Genomic DNA, 24004 nt, shown 5'->3' with positions numbered 1-24004 from the left:
CAGGTCCTGACACATAACCAGTAAACTATTCAGGACATGTTTACCAAATTAACTTCTGAATGAGGAATGTATCAAGTAGGTCCCACTTTGGTCCGGGAAGGCTTTTAGCAATGACAAATGAGTCCGCGTCCTGAGATTCTAATGGCTTCCGTAAATACTGCTGCATATCGCCATGAGGCAGGTGGTACACAGCCCCAGGGGAGACGACTGTCCCTCTCTCTGCGTTCCTGTGACATGCCTGCCGTGGCTGGCAGAAAGAAACATACGGAACAGTGAAAAAATGTAGCTTTAATAAATGACTTCTCTTGCACTCATTAATAATGCAGGGAGAGGTCATGGCTACATTGGGGGTGGGGGAGAGCAGGCACAGAAGAATACCATCAGCAGGTCCGGAGGCATGCCAGAGCCAAAATAACCCTCCTGCATTCTCTGCCCAGTGTGGGATTCAGCAGGGAACATAACATCCGCTCTCTAAAGCTCACAAAGCCAGGTTGCTAGCAACATTACCTTCCGTGGTGTGGCAGGTGTCATAACATTGGTGAAATGTCATCAGATTCTGCTGCCTAATAGTGAGTGCCGTGCTGGGAAAAGTCAGGCATGAATGTGTCTACTTCAAATGACCTGCTTTCCTATTTCTTCACCAAGAGCATATTGAGTGGTATGTGTCTGTTGGTTAACTTTGGGGAAAGGGTCCCTTTTCCAGTCTACTGGTCACCTGCCTGGCAGGATAATTTTTTTTTCAAAGACATTTTATTATACCCATCAGGTTGTAATAAAAAATATGCTGGAATAGTGCGGAAGTTGGAAGAAAGTTATTGGCATCAATGTTCAATGGCGGGAGTACAAGGATCTTGATTTGAGAGGCAGTGGGGCTCAAGGGGAGATTTCCTGACTGTTGAAGAGTCTCCAGAAGTTTCTTCTAAGTCATTCATTCTCACAGTATGCTCTCAGAGCTGCAGCATCGCCATCCCATAGGAACTTGTTAGAAATGCAGATTCTCCAGCCACACTCCAGACCTCCTGAGCCCGAATCTCTGTGCATGGCGCCAGCAATCTGTGTTGAACAAGGCCTCCGGGTGAGTTTGGTGCTCATTCAAGTTTCAGTCCCTCTGTTCGAAGTTAAACCCAAAATACTGGGGGAGGGAGGACTCTTAGGTTACCTAAGCTTTGGGGCAGATTTTCTTGATTCTTCCTTTGGATGTAGAGACAGCAGGACAGGCTCCTCCTATCTCAGACACTTCCATTCAGATCAACAGATAACCATCTGTTGGTGAATACAAAATAAGTCATTTTATTTTGGTGAAGCAGAGCTTTTTTCAAGTAAGTTCTTATAATATCTAGTTTATAAGTGGGAAAATGAAGGTTAGTGAAGCTTTGTCTGTTAAAGATATATGTGCACATATAGACATACACACACATACACACACAAGTGTGTATGTGTGTGTGTGTATCTTCTACAAATTAACCTTCAATTTTCTTCAACCAGTGTCCCTCTCCCAATCACCCCAGATTCCAGAATCGTCCTGCATCCTCCTAAGTCACATGCCCTCCTACTCCTATAAACACTCCCTTTCCAATAGTCAATGGGAAATTAAAGTAATTCCCGATAATGTGAATGATGGTAAGCAGAATCCTCCTGCCCAAAGAAAGTGTGTTTAACCCAATGAATCCTATTTTGCAGAATTCTGGGTGAAACAAGTTGAGCAGGGACCTCCTTCTGATGATGAGCTAGATGGCCATCACCATGCTGACAGGTCATGACTTACAGACCCTGCTTCCGGAGCATTTTCAGGGTGTAGGACACAGTCCAACTGTACCTGTCAATGAAACAGTACCATTGACCAGTCCTTAGTAACTATCTTAGTGTACATTTTGATGTGTTATGCCAGAGAATAAACACTTTTTAAGGTCTTAATAAGTAGTGCCAGATCATCCCCCAAATAAGCCTCTTTGTGTAACACCACCAGCCAGTAAGGTCTGTCTTACCTTGTCTCCCATTCACATACTCACTGGGCATTAAAGATATTCTCACTTTTTTTTTCTATCTGATAGAAAAAGGGGGTGGGGGAGAGGAATGGACTCTCATTTGTAACTTGCATTCTTACACCAGTCTCAAGGCACCAACATTCCTCTAGGGCACTGGTTCTCAAACTGGAACATGCATCTAGAGGCACTATTAAAGCACTGAGTCCTCTGCCCCACCCCCAGGTTAGATGCTGCTAGTCTGAGGAGCATGCTTTGGGGGCAACTGCTCTAAGAGATACATGATTACATATGGATGGACGGATGGATGGTTGGTTGGTTGGTTGGTTGGATGGATGGGTTGGATGGATGGATGGATGGATGGATGGTGGATGGATGGATGGGTGATTGGGTGGGTGGTTGGATGGATGGATGGGTGGGTGGACGGATTGACAGATGGACAAAAGGACAGGAGGGTGGGAAGGAAGGTGGGCTTTAAGGTATATGCTTCTCAGTTTTACTAATGCCAGACAGTCTTTCAGCATCATGGTAGAGAGATTCCTGATGCTTGAACTTCCCTGTCAGTACTTGGTATCGTCCGGCTCCTTAATTTTTACAATGCTGCAAATACAAAGAGGTATCTCACTGTGGTTTAAATTTGCTTTACTCTTGATTATTAGCGAAATAGAGTATTTTATTTTTGATGTGTGTATTGACCGTATTTGAGCTTCTGTGTGTGTGTGTGTGTGCGCGTGCACGCGCACAGTGCCTGTTCAGGTGTCTGCCCCAGTTCTCTATTGGATTTTTCATCTTTTTCCTTTGATTCATAGGATTTTTAAAAGCTTAGTCTGGATACTAGTCCTTTATCAGGTATGACTTGCAGACCTTTTCTCCCAGTTTGTGGCTTGTCTTTGCCTTCTCTTTATGGTATATTCCAGTGAACCAGATCCCTTCATTGAACATAGTCAAATATATCAGTCTTTTCTTATGGTTTGTGCTTTTAGTCTCTGTGAAGAAATATATTTTCTACTTTGAAGCTCTAAAGCTGCTATCCTGTATCTTCTTCCAAAAGCTTTATATAACTTTTGCCTTTCACAGAAAGGTGTGAGGCTGGCGTCGACTTCATTTTAGGATGGATCCTAGCATCAGTGGAGAAAATCCCGTCTCTTCCCCATCAAAGGGCAGTGCCTGTTTCCCCTGTGTGTTTGGGGCTCTTTCTGGCCTTTCTTTTCTGGTCCATCGACAGTCTCCGTGCACCAAGATCACACTAAGAGTGTCTGTTTTCTTGTGCTGTAGTTCTGTAGTAACTCTTCGTCCCCCGGGAGAAGGTCGCTCCCTGGTGCTGCCTTCTTGTACTCTTCTTGGCATTCTGTCTGTCCACAGACATGTCATGTTCAGCTTGTCAAAGTGACATATTGGTAGTGCTCTTTTCTCAAATGGGGGGATGGACTTACAAGTATTTGGTGTAGAATTCTTTATAATTATATGCATCTTAAACTTTTAATATATTCAGTACTTAAAATAAAAATATTAAGAAGAGCCCCAAGAAGAAAGATCATATATTATAAAAAGCCTCCCTCTCCCCCAGATTCTGAAGGAAAGTAAATCAGAAATAGTAATGATGGGGAGGAAGAGGTTGTTGGCTATCAAGATCTTTAAAAAGTATTAAAATACTGCCTTATTTTTTTCAAGATAAAGCATTCTTCATGTGCACAAGAATTCTCTCAACCTCTACCATTTGTTGTAACAGAAGACAGCTGTAGGACCACAGTTAGAACTTGTGTCTTTACAAACACATTGCTTAAGAGTTGGCATGTTTGCATGTTTCTATATAAAGAAGTCTTAAGCAAAAATGTCTTTTTTTGTGAACAAACAATGCATAAACCATATAATGCAGACAAACACTATTCACAGCATTAAACCAATGAAAACAGAGTTAATTTGTCAGACATCTGGGAAAATGAGTTTCCTCCCACTGTGTTAAGCCATGTCCCACAGCCCAGATGAATTCCTGTTTTACCATAGGTGACGATTCATTATTCCCCCCCTCTGCCCAAAAGTGTCTGTGGTGGGGCACATAACATTAGAAGTGACATGCATTCTAATAAAAGAAAACTCTAAATAATATGAACCAATATCCCTTTATCAAGCAGCTGTTTACTATTTGGGGACTCTGGAAAACCTGAGAGAAATTATCATCTTTCATAGCAATATTTCAGTTGGCATCAGGAGATGAAGAGCAGTGGCTGTCCACCCTCCCATATCTGCCCCCCCACCCCGAATCACAATGGTACTTCACATCTGGGATTCTGTTCTTTTTACCTAGTTAGGAAATGCCTGGCCTGAATAACTTCTATTTCCTATCCTCTCCCTGTTAGATACCAGCTACCATATGTTGCACTTACCTGCATGTATCAGCGTAACCAGTGGTGCCTCTGTTTCCCTGGGCCCAGTGTTTCCTCCTTTTCCGTTTTCGCTCTAGCAACTTTCTAAGCCTAAAATTTGCAGTATAAGCCTAGGTATCTAGAAACTTCCCAGGCGTTGAAGTTTAAGTTGTCTGGCATGTCTGTCTAATCTCTCCACCCCCCCCCCCCCAACCAATATAAGTTTCTGTTCTCGTTCCTCCCTGGAGTGGAACTGAGAGCAAGTGCCTGTTCCCCTTACAGTGCAGGGAGGGGGCAGACCTCAGGGAGAAGGCAAGGTGAAGAGCTAGCGCATCATTTTCTCAGTTGGCCATCAAGTTTTAGAACCAACTCTCCTCCACATCCAGCCACAGTTAAGAAACATCCAGAAAAAGGAAGAAGCAATTCCAGCACTGTATTCTTTGTCCTTGAATTAACAGTGAAGGCCCAAGACTAATGCGTTCCAGTGATTTGGATTTCTATGCTAATAGCAATGATAAATAACTGAGTGTGATCTGCCATGCATGTGGTCTATATACATGTGTTAGATACAGAATCTCATGTAATTCTAACACAACCCCTTAAAGTACAGCTCCTGTTGTTACGTCCATTTTACAGATGGGACAACTGAGGGTTATTTAGAGAAGCAGATTCATGTGCCTGGGATCATACGGCTCCTACGGGGCAGAGCCAGGATCCTAGCACAGGACTATCGGCCTCCAGCACACTGTCTGAACAGTGTCCCCAGCATTGTACTAAATATCTGGCACTGTGATAGACAGCGAAGTATCCCTGTCTTAGGGGGCTTGCGTTCTGGGATGGCGGGAGGTCAGAAATTAAATCTTACGCTAATGAGCATATGATTACGTTATAAGGTAAACTTAAAGGAATATGGGTCTGCAACAGAAGTATCATCAAAAGACTGGACCAGGAAACTGTGCTCCGTTTTCTCCTTTATAAAAGGGAGGTTTAAAAAAAAACCAGTTCCACAGCTATGGGGGTCACATGGTGTATTAGCATGAGACCTCACTCAAGGGAAGTTCATCTTACTGTCTTACTAAAGCGAGAGAGGAGTTCCGTCTGCGAGTTATCCCAGTTGCGAGTCCCCCTCTAGTTGTCCTGAGTCCAGCATTTACTGAGTGCCTGCTCTGTTCTCTGGGCCACATGCTGAGGGAAAGACAGAAAGCAGCCCCGTGCTCACAGCGCTCTTGTCCTGGGCCCTGTACGGCATGGTGTCAACTATTATATGTTGTCCAACAAGCCAGGTGAGGCTCTGGGGACCAAGGGAGAAAGCCAGCATTCCTAGAGGAGGTGAAGGCAGTCAGGCCTCCAAAATTGGGTCTAAAAGGGTCATCATTACGGGTAGAAGGTCTCTGGGAGATAGGCCAAGTGATGGCAGTGGATCCAGAAGGGCAATTTATGCGGACCTCATTGGCCACCACTGTTGCTAAGTCATTTCTTAGAAAGGAGCAGTGGCAAGCAGGGCATTTGAAAGAAGTATGGAAGGCCAAGACTCTCCAAGAATGATAATGCAAAGGTGAATACACAGTATGTTTGGAAGAAATGCTCAGATTCTGTCCTTTGTTCCGCATGTTATTTCTTGAACACCTCCACCATGCCAAGTAGGGGCAGCCACTGGTGATGATGCAGGGATCGCAAAACCAACAAAGTCATGATCCTCCCAGTTCTTACCACGTGGAGGTGGAGGGTGGTAAGACATTGCCAGGTCATCACACAGACGAACACGCACCAGTAACAGGCTCTGCAGGTGGCCAGTGCCAAGCACCAGGGGCCCCCTGTTTGGGGGTTAGGATCCAATCCTGGTGGCCAGGCTGGGCTTCCTAACCATCCGAACACAAAGCAGTCCGCATTAGCCAGGCAGAAGCTCCAGGGCAGAAAGAGTCCTGGATTTCTAGAAAGAGCATTCCATTAATGATACTTCCCCGGGCATGTCTCCTGTGCTCTCGCGCATCCTGAAATGGCTTGGCTTCCAGGCTGCCATCCCAAGTTGGACACTTGCTTGCTGAGTGAAAGCAGATGAAAATACTTTGAAAGTATGAAGCAAGTGCTGTGTAGATGCGGGTAGGACTACACCGAATATTTAAATAAAGAAATGCTTTGGAAAGGCATTACTAATGTTAACCATATCCTCTCCAAACTAAACAAACTAATGAAGGGGACAGGGAAGATATGTTGTTCAATAAGAAATTTTTAAAAACAGACATTAATAAAAAGAAAGGGAGCCTGTGTTACCCGGATAGAGTGTGTACACAAAGCCTAGGACAGCAGCTAGAACAAGTAGACAGCCGGAAATTTCCCCTGGACACACACACACAGCGGATGTTGCCACTGGAAAACACATTTTTCGGTGAGCTCATATGAGACAAGATGAAATGAAGTCAGAGAAAAGCTTCCAGAGCTTCAGACTCTCAGTTTCTAACTCAACTAAGAAAAGGTTTAAAGGAAAAAAATCCCTGACCCAAACAAAAGTCGGGGGGGGGGGGGGCTGGGGGGGGAGAGAAATCTTATGTTGCCTACAGCATCTAAAGAAAAACATTGTGCCCCATCGCTGTGCTCTGCCCTTCAGTGGTGGGGGTCCCTGTTTTTGCTGCCGGCAGTCTTATTTCTTTTTCTCAGATCCACACAGCACTTTGCTGAAACATAGCCACAAGTGTGTTTCCACTCAGCTGGGCACACTTGCTTAACTATACCGGAGCATCAGAACTAGAGAGAGCACCCCAGTCCTTTCTCCCCTCTGACAACTTCACTCTTTCAGAAATTTGTTGTTAGATTCTTTTTCTGGCTTTACGTTTGACATAATCAAAATCATGTACACATACTTCTCTCTCTCTCCCTCTCTCTGCTCCCCTCCCTCCCTACTTTTCTGTCTCTCTCTCTCTCAGGAAATCCCCTACATTTCCTCATATTCTAATTGCATTATCAAGTGTTGTGTTTGGATCATTAATTCCTTCCCAGATGATTTGCTCCTGGTAGGCTTCTAGCAAATTCTACCCACATCTAATAAATCATCTTAGAAAATGCTGCAGGTTCTTCTCTGTCATAGGGACTGGAGCCCACATGCTAATTCCTGTGCCCTGCAAACAGTGTTATCCTCCTTCCTCTCATGAAAGCAACCCACTTAGCTTCTTCCTTAAAACTCACAAACAATCTGACAGCAGAAGAGAGGCTTTGGCCAGCCTCTCATTGGAGTATTCCATGGCTCACCTCACTGGACTACACTCAAAGTTATTTTGTCGTCTAAACAGAGTTTCTCCCAAGTGGCCACAGGCAAGGGGTCCATCTCCTCTGTGTCCCCTGCTGGAGCCGAGAGTCAGGGGGATGTCTGAGGGACCCACTACCTTGATGTGATGCTTCCATGTAACCAAAACGGAGAGCAAGAAAATGAAGTCAGGAAGTTTTAACAGTTGAGTGTTCTTATGAGGTGAAAGGATGTCGGGACATAGTTCTTATTCCCACCGTGTGGCAGAATAGTTGGAGCAGGGGATTGTGGAATTGTGTCTAGAAAGGTTAAGTTCATACTTTCCGTAAACATCTTTTATTTTTAATTTCTGTTAAGATCAACAAACTTATCATGGGCTTTCTACATCCTGGGAGTTCTGTAAAGGTCGTTCTTGTAATGACTCTGCCATTCTCATTGCCCAGAATTTAATCACCAAAAAAGTGAAGATCAATTATGATAATGTCATATTTTAAAGCCCTCAGTGTCTGTGAAGTTGAGAGGGAAAGTCATTTTATTCCCTATTTTAGAGGTGCTAAATATCCTAGGATGTCATCATTATTCTTTTGGTGCCATTTATAAATCACATTTATAAATCTTTGAGAAAGAAGTACCACCTTAAGTTTATTTTTGATTCATAAAGGTTCTAAATCTTACCAATTTCTGTTCCTTCCACACCTCCAGAGTCCATCATTCCTATTCACTTTCATTGGTTCTTCTTTCCAAGCCACTATTTCCAGAATTCTGCATTAATTTCTCACAGTGATCATACAGTAACTCCATACTCCAGTGGCGATAACTCAAAGAGAATTTATATAATCTCTTGATATAAAGTTGTCTCTGGTTGCAAGGGAAGGTATCTGCAATCTGTGAATCTTTTGGCAATTCACTAAAGATATATCTGGATTCATTACTGCATATAAGCACTCCTAAATGGAATAGAATAGTCTTATACATAGGACAGATGAAGTACAAGCTAGTAGGATGAAGTGTTTTTGTCTTCTAGAAATTTTATTCAAATTTAGAAATATATCTCAGCCTAGCAGGAGAGAGACACATATTTTCTCCTCTAACCGAAATTTTCCTCAACAAATCAAGCAACAGTTTGCAATTAAAAATAGAGAATTTTGTCACAATTCAGGACAAAACAAGAGGTTAGTTTTTGTGCTTTAATCATATCAACTAGATAAGCAATGAATTGTTTGTTGCAGTGAATTTATTTCACACACACACACACATCCCTCTCCAAAATGAGCCCATTGCCATAAGTTAAGAGAATAAAATATAGAGCCTGTCCACCCACTCTGAGGATGTTTGAGTAGCAAGGGCCATCCTGCTAACTGCAGACTTCAATTCTATAATTTTCCTCATGGGGATAATTAAGAGGGAAAAGAAGATCAGGAAAAATTTTCATAATAAAAATGCTGGAAATCGGGTGCCTTGGTGGCTGTCATTAAGCGTCTGCCTTCGGCTCAGGTCATGATCCCAGGGTCCTGGGATCAAGCCCCATTGGGCTCCTTGCTCAGCGGGAAGCCTGTTTCTCCCTCTCCTACTCCCCCTGCTTGTGTTCCCTCTCTCACTGTCTCTCTCTCTGTCAAAAAAATAAATAAAATCTTTAAAAAAAATGATGAAAACTACCCATCATAATACCACTTTGAAATGTTGATGTCCAATAAAGATTAAAACTAAAAATCTGGGAATCGTGTGATTATATAGGGTTTAGAACAGTTCTAAAACATCAATCATATGGGAAGCTCATGTGAAGAGCAAGGGGCTTCCCCTATTGAGGCTGAGGACCGTGTCCCATTTTGCAGAAAGAGTTGTTGAAATACAAGATGGAGTGGCTTTTTTAACCAGTTGGCACAGTAAACCATTATTCCTCCTATAATCTAACCTCAATATGGTTCTCCAGCAAAAGAATGGACATGTAGGATTCCAGAGTCCTAGGAAGCAGAGGCTCCAACAAAATGGTAGCTTCCACTGGACAGAAGCAGCAGATGGTGACGTGATGCTCTCACTGTGCATTTACAAGGAAGCCCCAAGAAGGAACCGTGATTTAGGATCCAGGACATTACAGGGAGTCTGTAGTCAAGGGGGAATCCAGTAGCAGGACAAGGAAAATTCTTGGGAAGCCTAGGGTCTGCCTAGATCCTTATTCATTTCATGTTTTTTAAATTTACTACTTGGATTTGTTTTGCCATGATATTCACACCTCGAGTGATTTATCTTAGCAAAGCAGGCTCTTTTGGAGTTAAGAAACCAAGTTCAAGCTCCCCAAACTACCATTTAATAGTTCTATGACCTTAGGCAAATCACTTACCCTCTTGAGTCTCAGCTTCCTGTGAAAATGGAAATAACTCAAAGGGTGGTTGAGAGGGTCCCACTTCCTAAATCTCTCTTTGTTCTCCTTGGGCCACCTCAGACACCTCTTACCTAGTCTCTCCCATTGCAGTCTTCACACTTCACCTGCTAGGGTCATGTTTCTAAGAGGCAAACCTGAACGTGTATCCTCTTTGGTTAGTTCTCCACCCACCCCTTTTTAGTTGCGTCAGATTCAGAGCCCTTTCTGTGGCCTCCAGTGGTCAATGTGGTCTGCACCTGCCCACCCCTCCAGTCCTATCACATAACAGTCTCTATTCCACTTGTTCTGATGCTCAGTTGTGCCAGGTTTTCCCCCAGCCACAGGACCTTTGCACATGCTACTCTTTTTGTCTGGAATATCATCTCCTCTTTTTCTTCCCATGTAAATCCTGTCTATTCTGCTGATTTGTGCTCAACATCTCTTCTTCAGAGGATCCCCCTCATCCCAGTACCAGCCCTCCCCAACCCCAGCCAGGTTCTCTTTCCTTCTCTCAGATCATTTGCATCTGTCTCCTTCACCAGACTATGAACTTACTGGGGCAGCTCCCATTTCTGGTTTTGCTCACCAGTGCACTGGCCACCCCAGGCAGGGTACTGGGCACATGGTCATCACCAGTATTTATTAAATCAGTAAACACAGGAATGAGTGATTGAATATAAAATGCCTAAGCACAGTGCATGATACATAGAAAATACTCTGAATGAATAATGATGTCTGACATTTCTAGGAAGTAAAAGGTAGGATCCCTACCATCAAGGCGGTTATATTTCAAATCCCAGCCATGCTTTCTAGTTTTTCCCTGGTTTGGATCTTTTAAAAATGCTATTTAGGAAATCAGAAGTGTTTGAGGTAATATATCGTAATTTTATTGAGAAAGATAATTATGGACAAGCCAACTAATGGTTATTGTGTGAAAACAAAAGAAAAACTCGCCCATTCTCTCAACATTCAGTGCCCGTTTCATTTTCATGCTGGTACTAGGCCCTTCTCAACGGAGTTTTCTTTTAACTGCTAAGACCACAAGGTAATCATTTACAACATTTTCTTTAAGGATTCTATCCCAGTCATTTTCATGGAAATTTTACTACTAGTTTGCAATGCAGGAGCAAAAATTAGTTTTTATCTATGAACTGTATGTCATAATTTTGTTTCTTGGAAGAAAACAGAAAACAAACAAAAAAGGTTCCAAACCACTGTTGAAGTAACACTAAAAGTTTAAGACACAAATCCACAAGAGCCAGAAAATTCTATGTCAAGTGCATCCGCTTTAGCTTTCATTTGTCCTGGCATTCATCAGTTTTTTTCCTGACATTGGTGTTATATAAAGATAGTTAGGAAATTTCATTGTCTTATCGAGAGGAATAAATAAGATCCAGGTCATTAAGGTCAGTGAGCTTCTTGCAAAATTTGCTCTCTTGGCCTGGCTCCTGTAAGATTCAAGGGCTTCAAAATGTCTGATGCTACTGATTTTCTTACCACTCAAGAGTTTTCTGTTTTAACAAAAGACTCACCTTACATTCCTCCTAGTTGTACTGTTTTAAATGGTGTCCCATCGCTGGGGCTTCACAAAATGCCTCAGGACATTTGTAGGACAAACATGCTAAAATTTGAAGGGACAACTTCATAAGAAAAGAAATGAGAAAAGAAAAATCGATTCGTCTGCCTTCAGCTTCTCTGCAGATAAGTAGGAAGGGGTGGGTGAGTGAAGACTCGTGTTTTCTCACTCTGCTCATTAAACGTGCCCCATTACCAAGGTGAGTTTCTGAGAAAGGTCAGCTGGCTTAGCCACCTTGGGTCCACATGGCCCAGCTCACCCTTTCGCACCGAGGTGCCAACAGTGAATGTCGTTCTTGGGCGAGGAACTTTGTTTCTTCTCATCAGAGCTTTGAGTTTCTCCTCTGAGGCTGGCCTGTCCCCCCTTGTGATGATGACTCTTTTTCACTCTGCTCTCCCATCGTGTTTCCACCTGATCTTACCTTTCAGCTGAGGCCAGATAACAGTGCTCAGCTATGCAGCTCAGTGGTAAGAGGGAGAGCACATATGCTTGAACTTGGGCAGACATGGTTCAAATCCCATCTCTACTGCTTATGAGCTGCACTGTTTTTAAGATGCTGCTTTTAGCAACTTGGGCTTTTATTTTCTCATCTATAAAAAACAGATAATACCTCAGACCTCACCAGTGATCTTCTTATTGAGAAGATGAGATAGGATCAGGCATAGAAAGCATTTAGCACAGCGCCTGGCCCAAAGCAGGCACGCAGTACAAGTAGTTCAGAATATCACATCCTTGAGATGGATGCTAGGATCCGTCTGTGGATTCATCTGTGTCTTTCCCATAGACGTGAGTGTAGCATAAAATCTTTTTTGTTGATGTTCTTACACAATTTATTTGCAGTAAAGTTTTTACTGAAATTTGGTGGCTAGAATGTTTAGGAACCACACGGGGGCTGGTATCTCCTGTGAAAGTGCTGACTATAAGCCAGACTCCCTTCACAGTGAATCTTCACAAGTCCATTTACAGATGAGGCACAGGGAGAATGTGTCCAAGCTTGTGGGGTTATGACAATGGCTGACATTCAGCATTGTGCCGAGAGCTTTACTTTACACTGTTTAGCTGTTTAGTGGTTACAAAAACCCGAGGAGGTAAATGCTTTACTATCCTCCATCTTCAGTGGGCGTCACTGAGGCACACAGGTAGAGGAATTTACCCGGTCTCACATCTGGTAAATGGTAGAGCAGAGATTCAGGCCCGTGTGTGTCTCACCCCAGAGCCCAGACAGTGGTCACTCTCACCCAGTGTTACTGAGCTTGGGGTTACCACTTTCTCAGTGGGACAGAGTGCCTGACACACTGTGGATTCTCCAATAAATCTTCAAGTGAATGAAGATAAAAGACACCTGACATTTATTGAGCACGCACTCTGCCGGGGCATGACCCTAATGACTTTCTGTTGTATGGCCTAATGAATTCTAACAACAAACCAATGAGTTAGGTCCTCCTGTTGACCCAATTCACAGATAAGAAAACTGAGTCACCAGGAGGGTGACTTGCTCAAGACGACATAACACAAGTGACATAGCCTACATTTAAACTGAGGCAGTCGGACCCTAGAGCTGAAGGGTCTTACCACATGTAGAACTCCTTCCTGTTCTTAATGCACCTTCATGCAGTCTCCATCAGGATCCCGTTTGAAACTTCGATGCCCATGGTCACATGAAACATCATTAAACACTTTTTTTAAAATACTCTTTTAATTTCGGCATGAGAACGATTTTTTTTGATGGAGGAGTCTTCCTACATGTCCTTTTCTCTGATGATGAGAGGCTGGAGGGTAGAATTTTATTCTAAACACTGCCCTCGTCTTTGAGGAAAACAGCTAACAAATTTAAATTTATAAGATATATTTATGAGACTGATACGAGGTTTACACCAGGGAGATGGAAATGACATAATAAAATGGTTTTCATAAGGCCTTGGGTGTGATGCTTGCAAAAAAGCAACCACGCCTTTCTCCTTTGATTGGTGGCTGTATGGCTTTTATAGTAGGAGATAATGCCAATATGGATCATTAAATGCAATAAAATGGACGTGTAAAAAGAAGCATGGCTGCCTCTGAACTAAGCGTGGATCTGCCGATTCAAGGTAGAAGCTGCTGGCCTCCTGTATCAAAGGTCTGCAGATATGCAAAGGCTCGCTGGCCTCCCGATGTCATCTGTGAAATGCAGGTCATTTTACATTATCTCCCTCATTGGGAAGATCACCTGAGCGAACGGATGCAGCGTGCTTAGAATAGTGGCCGGCATAGAGGGAACACCGTACCACTGTTGACATTCTCATGATTGAAGTGTCCCAAACTCCTGCATGTTACTTCAGCTCTTCTGGCCACTCACCAGATACCAAGGTGAACAATGGAGCACAGAAAGATAATGCCTGTTCTCCCAGATGCTGCAACAGGTAGTACTAGGGAAAGAGACTTTTCCCAGCCCTTCTGGGGTAGGGATGAGGTAGCTGAGCCACCACAAAGTCCCCTGTGTGTGTCCAGAGGCCAGGTCATCACGTGCATCCACTACACCTACTCCTGACCTGGTGATGGCCCCAAGTGGGACCACAGCCAGCCCTTCCAGCACTTCAGTGGGAATTAGAAAAAGGCTCCCTTTCCTCTGAGCCCACCCTGCTCCCCTCCTTGTCTGGGTTCCTTGCTCACAGCTTAGTCTGCACAACTCTAAGTAGGGATCCAGGAGAGAGAGGGGATATGGGGGAACAGGGCAGAGGGACAGGGAGGGGAAAAGAAGAGAGAGGGAGAGGAAGAAGAAAGTGGTTAAGAAAAAGAAACCATTTTTACATTTTCTGATTTGCTGTGGGGTCTATAACTTCGGTCTTTCTTGTCTCCTTCCCTTATATGGGAAGTTTTGTGTTTTCACCTGAAGTGGCCCCACCTTGTCTCCTATAATACAGAAACCTACAGAGTACAGGAAAGCTTGAGTAGAGCCGCCTTGGTCCTTTGCAGACACTCCATGACCTTTCTGGGCCCCATGTTTTACATTGTCCAAAAAGCAGAGGATACTTTCCTTGATGCCATGTTGATCATATCAAGAATGGTGCTGTGTACAAATTTATATTGAAAATGCTTCTCACTAAATATGTCTGTATGTATATAAAGAATACAAAACATGTATTTTCATTTGAAATTTGGAAATTTTTTTTTTTTAAAGACTTTATTTATTTGACAGAGACACAGCGAGAGAGGGAACACAAGCAGGGGGAGTGGGAGAGGGAGAAGCAGGCTCCCTGCTGAGCAGGGAGCCCGACGCGGGGCTTGATCCCAGGACCCCGGAATCATGACCCAAGCCGAAGGCAGACACTTAACGACTGAGCCACCCAGGCTCCCCTGAAATTTGGAAATTCTAAAGGAGACTCAACCAGATTTGTATTCAGCTTAGCTAAGCATAGAAGATCACAGAGCAAAAAATGTTGAATTTTTGTTTAACAGTAGAAAGGACCATGAAATGGTAGCAGATGTGCCCAGTGGGGAATGCGACTGTCTGCAAACAAGTAAATAGGAAGCTCAGGTGACCTGTTGCCTTCCGGCTGCTATACTAAGGTCTGAGTGTACTGCAGGGGGCAAAAGACACCGTTCATGCCGTCATGGAGTTCAGAGCCTGGTGAGAGCGTACAGGCAATCACTAGAAAAGTATGTGATTGCACATCAAGAAAATGCTGTGAATTCTACTCCGTGACATCTCATTGCGTGAATATTCTCCAGCATCACTAAACTCACATGTAGAAATGGACAATGGGCAGATTGTTGGACCGTAAGGACTGGTTGGGGTTTTTCCAGATAAGTATAAAGAATAAGAGAAGGGCAAGGATGGTTAGAAGCATTTGGAAAAATGTCTTCCAGGAGTGAACCGTGATGGGCTGTGTAATATAATCGACCATATTTAACTGGCTTTAAACCTGAAACCATCCCGTGCTGCAGGGGCATTAAAGATATGACTGGAGAAGACACTGATGTTCCAAAGAACTTAGGAGTCATAGAAAGTAGGGTGATTTAGCTATAGACACACCTTGTTTCCAAGTACTCGACCCTGGGCTTTCCTATAATAGATTGAGTTGCATCTTTAAATCACCTTTAAGATGATGTAAAAATGTGCATGTTAATTTTAAGATTCTGAGTGGTTCAGATACACTGTAGTTTAATGGACATTTGGATGTCATCACTTAAAAAGGGACTTTGACATGATGACATCAAGGCTTCCAAAAGGAGAGAAACAAAATACTGTTGATTAAGGTAGATTTTTTTTTTTTAACCTGAAAAGAAAGCATTTTATAATTTTAGGACTAATGCTACCTTTAAAAAAACTAAGAACATGTATGATTTTTAGCCTCTTTCTTTAAGACATGTCATCCATTTTATTATTCAGAGGCTGGCAGCCAGGAATATTCTGTATTGAGGAAGTAAAGTAAGGGATTTTAAAATGTGAGATACTTAAGTTAGACATAAGGAAGGCTCCTCTAACAGGAAAATTTCCTAGGCTATAAGTTCAGTTGTTCAGGTGACGCAGAATGCAGTAAGGTGGGGGAATCTTCCAGTTGTGGAAATACCAAACCCAGGGAAATAAATCAGGACGCATTTAGAAATTACTGTGGACAAACTCTAGTGTGTTCCGTGTTAGAAATCAAATGTACTTCTACAGATTTAAGTGTTTACAACATAGAAATTGAGATCTATAGAAGTATAGTCTATTTATACGTAGACCTCACATAGGAAAGTGAGTGCTTTCCACAGAAATCCATTAATTTAAACACCATTTGTTTATTAAGGCTCCTCTTCCTTCTTATTAAACATAATATCTACATTTTAGATAAGTTAACCTTCCCTTTATCAAGCCCCAGAGCAGACTGTATATTTGAAATAAATTAAGACAGACAAGGAGTTTCCTGAATGAAAAAAAAATTTTTACTTCAACCTAAATCAGAACTTGAAAACCTTTTACTTTTCGGTATGTTGTTTATTATTGTCTGTTGCTTCCAGTGGGATCTAAGTTTTAATTAGTTGACAACATAGGTGTGATATTTTACAGAATGAAATCACTGCCCCTGTATTTAATTAAATGAGCCCTATAAAATTTGTGTTTTAGCCAGGGGCATAATTGATAGTAGGCTGGATTTAAAATTGCATTCGTGCTTTCCATTGGGGTCGTTTGCACATGCAGTGGAAAGAGAGGTGATTGCAGTACCTTGATCCTCAGAAACCAGATGCCTTCCCATAAATAGATACTTTCTAATTTAGAGAGAGCATGGTATGTCTTTTCCAAATATTTCATATTAAAGTATCCTGATCTGCTCACAGTTAAGTTGTAGGGCACTCCGCAAGCTTTCTGGGCGCCTCTTTTGAAAGGTGACACTAAAGGTACATGACTTTCATCAGTGGCATTTCTAGGGAGATATCCGAGATCCGGCTTCTCTCTGGGTTATGGGCTCAATCTGTGTTCCAGCCTGTGTAGTCTTTGGGAGCAAACTGGCCTCCTCAGCAGATCAGATCCTTTACTAGATGTCTTGGGCAAATGCTGTCCACGACACATTCCTTCTGGCCATTTCTTGAGTGGCTCACACATGCTGGGGCCTCATTTTTCCACAGAAAATTCTCCCAAGTGGCATCCTGTCTGCCAAGAGAGGAACAACTCTCACTCAATAACCTCAACAAATACTGACTCGGGGATTGAATGACTGCAGATGGACCAAGGGGTTGTCAATGCAATCTGCCCCCAAATGGAAAATCCCACCCGTTTTGCGTCAATTCTCAGGGCGATGGAAAAGACAGTCACGAGTGTCTCATACAAAGAACAGCGAGCATGTTACCCTGGCCTCGTGGGCACCAGGCCGGAATCATTCCACGCCCACGGCATAATTGTCTTGTCCCAGGAGACCTTCCACTAAAGGACCTCTTGAAGGTTCCTTAGTGTCATGTCATATTTATGGCAGTGATGTTTGCCTTGAGACAGACTGATTGGATTTTCACCATAATTGCACCTAAGTCCCCAGGGACCAGCAAGAGCCTTAGGTGAATAACTTAAGCCTTTAATTTATAATAAAGATAAAGTTTGCAATCAGCATTTCTTGTTCCAAAACATTCCATTTACTTGGTTTTAGAGCTGCATAAACTGTTTTAAAAGCAATCTGCTCAATTGGGCGAGTTAATGATGTTTAATTTGACCGGGCCAAACGTCACCGGATGAGCATTGCCGCGCATTCCATCTGTAATTGCAGGCATCATCAGGGCCTCGCTGCTGTGTAATGTAGATGTAATGCTAATCCCGGGCATAAACGGCTGTCATTCTCGGGCAGTTGACAGTGTACCGGCGTCATCCCCTCGCGAAGGCTCTCGGTGATGTGATTCCAAGATGACAGTGTAATAAGTGTTATGTGCACAAGGTAATTCAAAACAAATTTGGCTGCAAAAATGGATCATCTAGGATGGCAAACTCCCGCCTTGTCTCATCATCCTTTAAGAGAACGTAATGATCCCTAAAATACCCTGTCGAGAAGCTTGTGTGGCAGGGCTCAAGTCTTGTAAAATTTATCTCTTGCACCCCCAAAGACCCACCGGAGAATCCCAACTTGAGGACTCTAGGATATTGACGTGTATGTTGGTAGTCCAGGAACAGGAGATGGGCAGGGAGCCTCTCGGTACACAAATGTTTCTTAAGACTACCTAATTAGGCTGCATTTTGTTTCTTTGATTTATAGATTATCTTCTCCTGGGGAAGTCTGACTCTTCTGGAATAGGATCCCCATTAGCACTGGTATCTTAGTAAATTTCTTATTATTTGCATGTTAGGCACTAAAAGTAGATTATCTCATTAAACTTTATAATAAGCCTAAGAGGCACAACACTATAATTACATTTATTTTTGTGGACGAGGTAACTGAGACGCAGAACAGTCAAACTGTTCAAAGCCCACAGTCAGGATGGCAACCCTGCCCTGGTTTCACGCTTGCAGACCCTGTGCCCTCTGTCCCTGAGCTGTAACTTAAGGAAGGAGGGGCTCCCCTAGATTGTGCCCAGGCTTTAATTGAACTGCGTTGGATTCACATACACACATGGCACTGGGCTTCTGAAATTGTTCTCGTGGGCACAGGTGTCCGAAATGCCTTTCTGTGGAACCCAGCATGGTGGTGACGTCCTGGAGTGGGACAAGAGGTCATTTCGTGGTCACCCCAACATTCCAGGCCTCCCTTTGGGTTTACTACCCTCTTTCTTCATCCTAGGCGGTAGAGATGCTATGGATGTTGTTGCATCAACACCTTTGAATAATACCAAAAATGGGACGATTTCAGAAAAGCCTTCTTGCTTTTTGGAATTGTGTGCATAGAGACCCAGGGCAGCTGTTTGCCCCTAAGAATCCTCTTAGCTTAGACTGATTCAGGCGGGTCCTTTATGTTTCTTGTTCTGGGTACCATTTAAACATCTCCGTCTCGTAGCATTGATTTAAAAATCTACCTAAGTAATAGTTACCATCACTTTTTTATGAAAATGAGCTGATTAAGATACACTCCCAATCAGAAAAGCATTTTCACTAATTCTTTTATACAGATAGAAGGATGTATCTAGGAACGAATCAGAATACATTCCTGCCTAATTTTACAATACATCTCTGTGATACTTACACCTACTGGGATGTTTTGGGCAGCAAGCAGTGATTTAAGTTAAAATGGTCAATGTATAAGGAATTCAGTATTGAATATGGTAAGAAATTTGGGGTTAAGAGGTTCTAAGCTTGGTTAGTTCATTTGCTCAGTGATATCATCAGAGACCCCAATTCTCCCATTTTTCTGCTCCGTATCCCTCAGTATGTTGTTAATTTGGCCCCAGAGACTGGCTCTCAACATGATCCCAACTTACTCCCATGAATCCAAGCAACACATGCAGATGGTTTGCCCAGAGGCAGAAGAGGGCCATCCCTGCCTATTTTAAGAACAAACAAAACTTCAAAAGCTCCCTAGCAGATTCCTCATCTTATCCTATCAGCCAGAAGTATGTTTCTTGCCCATGCCTAAATCCATCACTAAAGGAACAAGACCACCATAATAAGCCAAGGTTAATCAAGCCCACACCTCAGTCTCCCCAGGAGGGAAAGCTCTCTGATCTGATGGAAAGAAAACAAAACCTGATCTCCCTTAGCTGAGAGGAAGAAGGTGAGGCACGGGGGGATGTTTGTTGACCAGGTAGCTGACATTGTCCGGTGTTGTATTTGCAAGACCTAATCGTATATGTAAAAAGCAGACTCCTAGGATGGGTTCCTCTTTAGACCCAACTAGAAGGGTCCTGAAAGAAACTCTCATGTTCATTCCTTTTTGGCACAAGACCTGGTATTTATGTATGACTAGAGAAAGCACAGATTAGACAGATCTTGTAGGACCCATTCAAAAGTCTTCATGTCTGAAGGCACCTGGGTGATCCATTCGGTTAAGCGTCTGCCTTCAGCTCAGGTCATAATCTCGGGGTGCTGGGATGGAGTCCTGAGTGGAGTCGGGCTCCCTGCTCAGCAGGGAGTCTGCTTCTCCCTCTGCCCCTCCCTCTGCTCACGCGCACACTCTCTCTCTCGCAAATAAATAAAAACTTGAAAAAAAAAAGCCTTCATGTGTGAGTTCATTGGGAGTACTACTGCCTTCGGTACAAGCCATCCCTTGTGACCACCGAGGGCAGAAGACGAGCTTGGCTAGCTGGCAGTGGCCGCACCCACATCTCCCACACGTGCTGTCTGTGGCATTAATTTAACCAAGGGACAAATTGACTATCACAATGTAAGTTCCTGTATTACTTGACCCCTGGAGTCAGGCAGTAATGGAAAATACGGCTCAGAGAGTTCTGCCACAGCACGAATTTCGCAGATCTCCAAGTTGCTGTTTAACCACCACCCCCTTCCCTCCCAACCCAAGCCCTCAGCACTCTGGGCTCCGAGCAAGGAGGGGGTCAAGATGGTCAGCTGGTTCGGAAAGCTGGAAAGAATTCCTTTGTGTCCGTTTGTCCTCTTCTCAAAGGAAGAGGGAAGACAGTTGTGATTTTTTTTTTTTTTAAGATTTTATTTATTTATTTGACAGAGAGAGAGACAGCGAGAGAGGGAACACAAGTAGGGGGAGTGGGAGAAGCGGGCTTCCCGCTGAGCAGGGAACCCGATGCGAGGCACGATCCCAGAACCCTGGGATCATGACCTGAGCCGAAGGCAGACGCTTAACGACTGAGCCACCCAGGCGCCCCAACAGTTGTGATGTTAAACCCTGGTGTTCTCAGTCCTCCAGGGTAGAGGATGGAAGAGTTTGGTGCTTCAGCCATTCACTTACTTACTGGTGCACTTGAGTCATTTCGTAGCCCATAGTTCTTGTTCTGACGAACTCCCTTGTGTTGCGAGTAAATTACTTAAGTAGATTGAATCCAGATTATTAATAATCTCCACCGACATGATGCACTTGGGCTTCATTACAAGGAAAGAGTCCGACATCTATTCAACCCAGCAGTTGTTTACAAGATACTCGGTCCTAAGAGTTCTTTTCCCTGTAGGGCCAGAGTGAAGGGGCTTAGCAAAAATAGAAAAACGGCTGCATAATCAATACTCATGTTTTGCTCGGACACAGAGAAACCCAAAGTGCTCTCTGCCTCAGAGGATGGACCTAATTGTCAGTGTGCTTTGAAGTACAAGATACTGGGGGACTAAGGGGAGGATGCATATGCCCGACAGGAAAAGGTTCAGTGTTCATTTTGACATTTATAAATAAATACTAAAAACATGCCTATTGAAAAAATGGAGTATTAATCTAAGAGATTTATGTTCAAGAACTCCTATGTTAAATGACATGAATTTGTCGGTGTTGCTCTCCAGAGATTTGAGAAGCTCAGGAACTTTTGCCGAAGTATAGTCTGAAGAGTATGGTTCCTGTATGATCATTTTGTATCTGACTTTAAAAAGCAAGCCAACCCCATGGGGAATAATACTGAAGTATGTTGGAGCCTGGTAACGTTCCTGCAGTGCAGTCATTAGACATTACCAAACTACTGGAACATAATACCCTATTCCTTTGCTGTGGGGGATGGGAGGGCAAGGAAAATTAAAGAGTTGGGCTAAGAGGTTGCTTGGAATGACTTCATTTTCTAGAAATAAGGTTCTGGCTTCTGTTTCGTATTGCGTAAGCTGTGCTAAAGATAGCCACATTGAGTTAGTTTGGATTGGATGCCGCATCCAGGATTCTTTCCAATGGTACAAAGTTGTGACCCACCACTAACTAGCTGTGTGATCTCATGTGGTTAATCTGAAGCTGTTGTAGGAGGGAGATGAACATAATTTTGGCTCTGCCAACTTCCCGGACCGTGTTGGGGGAAGTGTTAAGTGGTAGCTTCAGGTCAGTCATGCGGCAGACAGTGGACACTCAGTAAGTAAAGGCTCTTGGGGATGCAGCGGCGGCTCAGGCTGTACACAGTGGGAAACAAGACAGCAAGTAATTTCCCACACATCGGCCAGAATGCCAGCCATTTCTGGACCTCCTTGATATCTGCCATGTCCACCTATGGCCCGGATTATCATTTACTTAATATATTTGATTGACTTTAAAAAAAAAAAAAAAGCAAAGCAATTTATTTAAAAAGGAAACTTCATATCACTTCCATAAAAGGAAAGCTAATGTCACCTGACATAATACACCCCATTAACACATAACAATGTAATTAATTTCTAGTTAGCTATTATTGCCTGATAAAGGCTCTGAGCCCGGAGGCTGCTCTTTTCTCTCACAGGCAAGATTAGCAGGTGATGAAACTGTGTTAAAGACATTCCAGTAGGAAGCCAAGACTTCCCCACTGTGAGATTTATCATTTAATGCCAGATCTGTATCCCTCCAAACTCACTCCCATCCCACTAGGCATTCCTTAGGAAACCTAAAACAGAATTGGAAATCTCTGACACCCTCAAGTTGTTCTTCCTTTTGGCTTGCTTACACAAGAGCACAATCTTTCCAGCTTCTGCTTGGCTATGATCCTCTCTCACCCTAAATATTTGTCCACAGGTCAACGGTAAAGACTTATCCAGAGCGACTCATGACCAGGCTGTGGAAGCTTTCAAGACCGCCAAAGAGCCCATTGTGGTACAGGTGTTGAGGAGAACGCCTCGGACCAAAATGTTCACACCTCCGTCAGAGTCGCAGCTGGTGGACACGGGAACTCAAACCGACATCACCTTCGAGCACATCATGGCGCTCACCAAGATGTCCTCTCCCACCCCGCCTGTGCTGGATCCCTATCTCCTGCCAGAGGAGTAAGTCACATGGTCTTATGGCACTAATGTGTTAAGCATGGTAAAGAAGTCCAGTGAAGTTGTTTTCTTTTTCCATGTGGTGAAAAACATTAGCGGGTCTTATAATTTTCCTCCAGGTTGCCCGTGTTTAACTTTATTATTTATAGAGGCAATCAATTGAGTCCTGCTCAAAACCACTCTGACATATTAATTACTTTTATTATAACCCTGGAGCGGAGTTATTCAAATTATATTCTAAGAACAAAATTACTTACAAATGTCATAAAAGTTATTTCAGAATAAAATTTAATCACCGCAAAAGGCAATGTGAAGATTTTGTGTTATAACTAGAGGGAATGCTGATGGTTCTCTTAAATAGACAACAAAGTAATTCGGGAGTGTAAAGAGAGCCCTGAAGGGTGTGCATTCCACTTTCTGGGGTCTCGTTTCAAACCTGAGTCCATGTTAATAAGCCCACACGTGCCTCATATAAGTGCTGCATTTACCAATTAAGTTAACAGCTGTGATCCAACACCCACACGAATTACTTTACACATGACTCTCCTCTTACCTTACTTCCTGCCAGAGAGAGAGAGAGTGGAGCTCAGAGCCTTCAAGTCAGACGAGCCTGATGCTCAAACTGATAACTAGCCAGGCAGCTGGGGCAGTTCACTTTATCCCCATTTCAATGTAGGAAAAATAATAATAGAACCCAGTGTGTAAGAGTGTTGGGTTAGAGGAAATAATGTGTGGGAAGTTCTCACCATGACATATGGTAAGCACTCAGGAGAGAGCAGCAATCATTAATTTAGTGAGTGAGATGAAATATCTAGGGAAAAAATGAAGAGCGAGAAATTTTCTAAGATAGACCACTGGCTGAGAAGATGTCCACTTTACTGTAGAGCTTGGAGCACGTGATTTTGCCCGTGTGAGGACAGGATGTCCCCTTCCCCGCCTTAGTCTCTCTAGGTGACAAAGAGTCACCCCTGGCTCTTACTGTCTTGTTCCTGATTCCATCACTGACATGATGCTTTATTTCCAAGGGCATTTTACCTCTCCCAGGGCAAACCTCTGAGTGCTACCTGTTGGGTTTCTGTTAATAACTCAGTAGCTGGAGTGAGCCCACGTTTCCTGTGGTTCCACCAGCTTCCAGACAGAGGCTTACCTTTCATCCCATGGTGTTACCCGATAGCTGTCATGGGAGTCCAGGACTAACTCCCCAGGCCTAACAGTGGGGAAGGGGAAAGAAAGGGTCC

General features: G+C 43.4%; 1 protein-coding gene across 7 annotated transcripts in view; it reads left to right on the top strand.

Moving 5' to 3' along the window:
- PDZRN3 (PDZ domain containing ring finger 3) overlaps positions 1–24004 on the top strand; it is a 235604-nt gene that overhangs the window by 192821 nt on the left and 18779 nt on the right. For all 7 annotated transcript variants that reach the window (XM_032411771.1, XM_032411772.1, XM_032411774.1 and 4 more), the window contains one exon: positions 22522–22769. In XM_032411771.1, the coding sequence (XP_032267662.1) occupies positions 22522–22769 (248 nt within the window). The remainder of the gene's footprint in view (positions 1–22521; positions 22770–24004) is intronic.

The sequence above is a fragment of the Phoca vitulina genome, unplaced genomic scaffold, assembly GCF_004348235.1.
Source record: "Phoca vitulina isolate PV1807 unplaced genomic scaffold, GSC_HSeal_1.0 scaffold13, whole genome shotgun sequence".
In the NCBI taxonomy this organism is placed as follows: Eukaryota; Metazoa; Chordata; class Mammalia; order Carnivora; family Phocidae; genus Phoca; species Phoca vitulina.
Note: the sequence above shows the minus strand (reverse complement) of the source record. Positions and strands in the feature narration are given on the sequence as shown.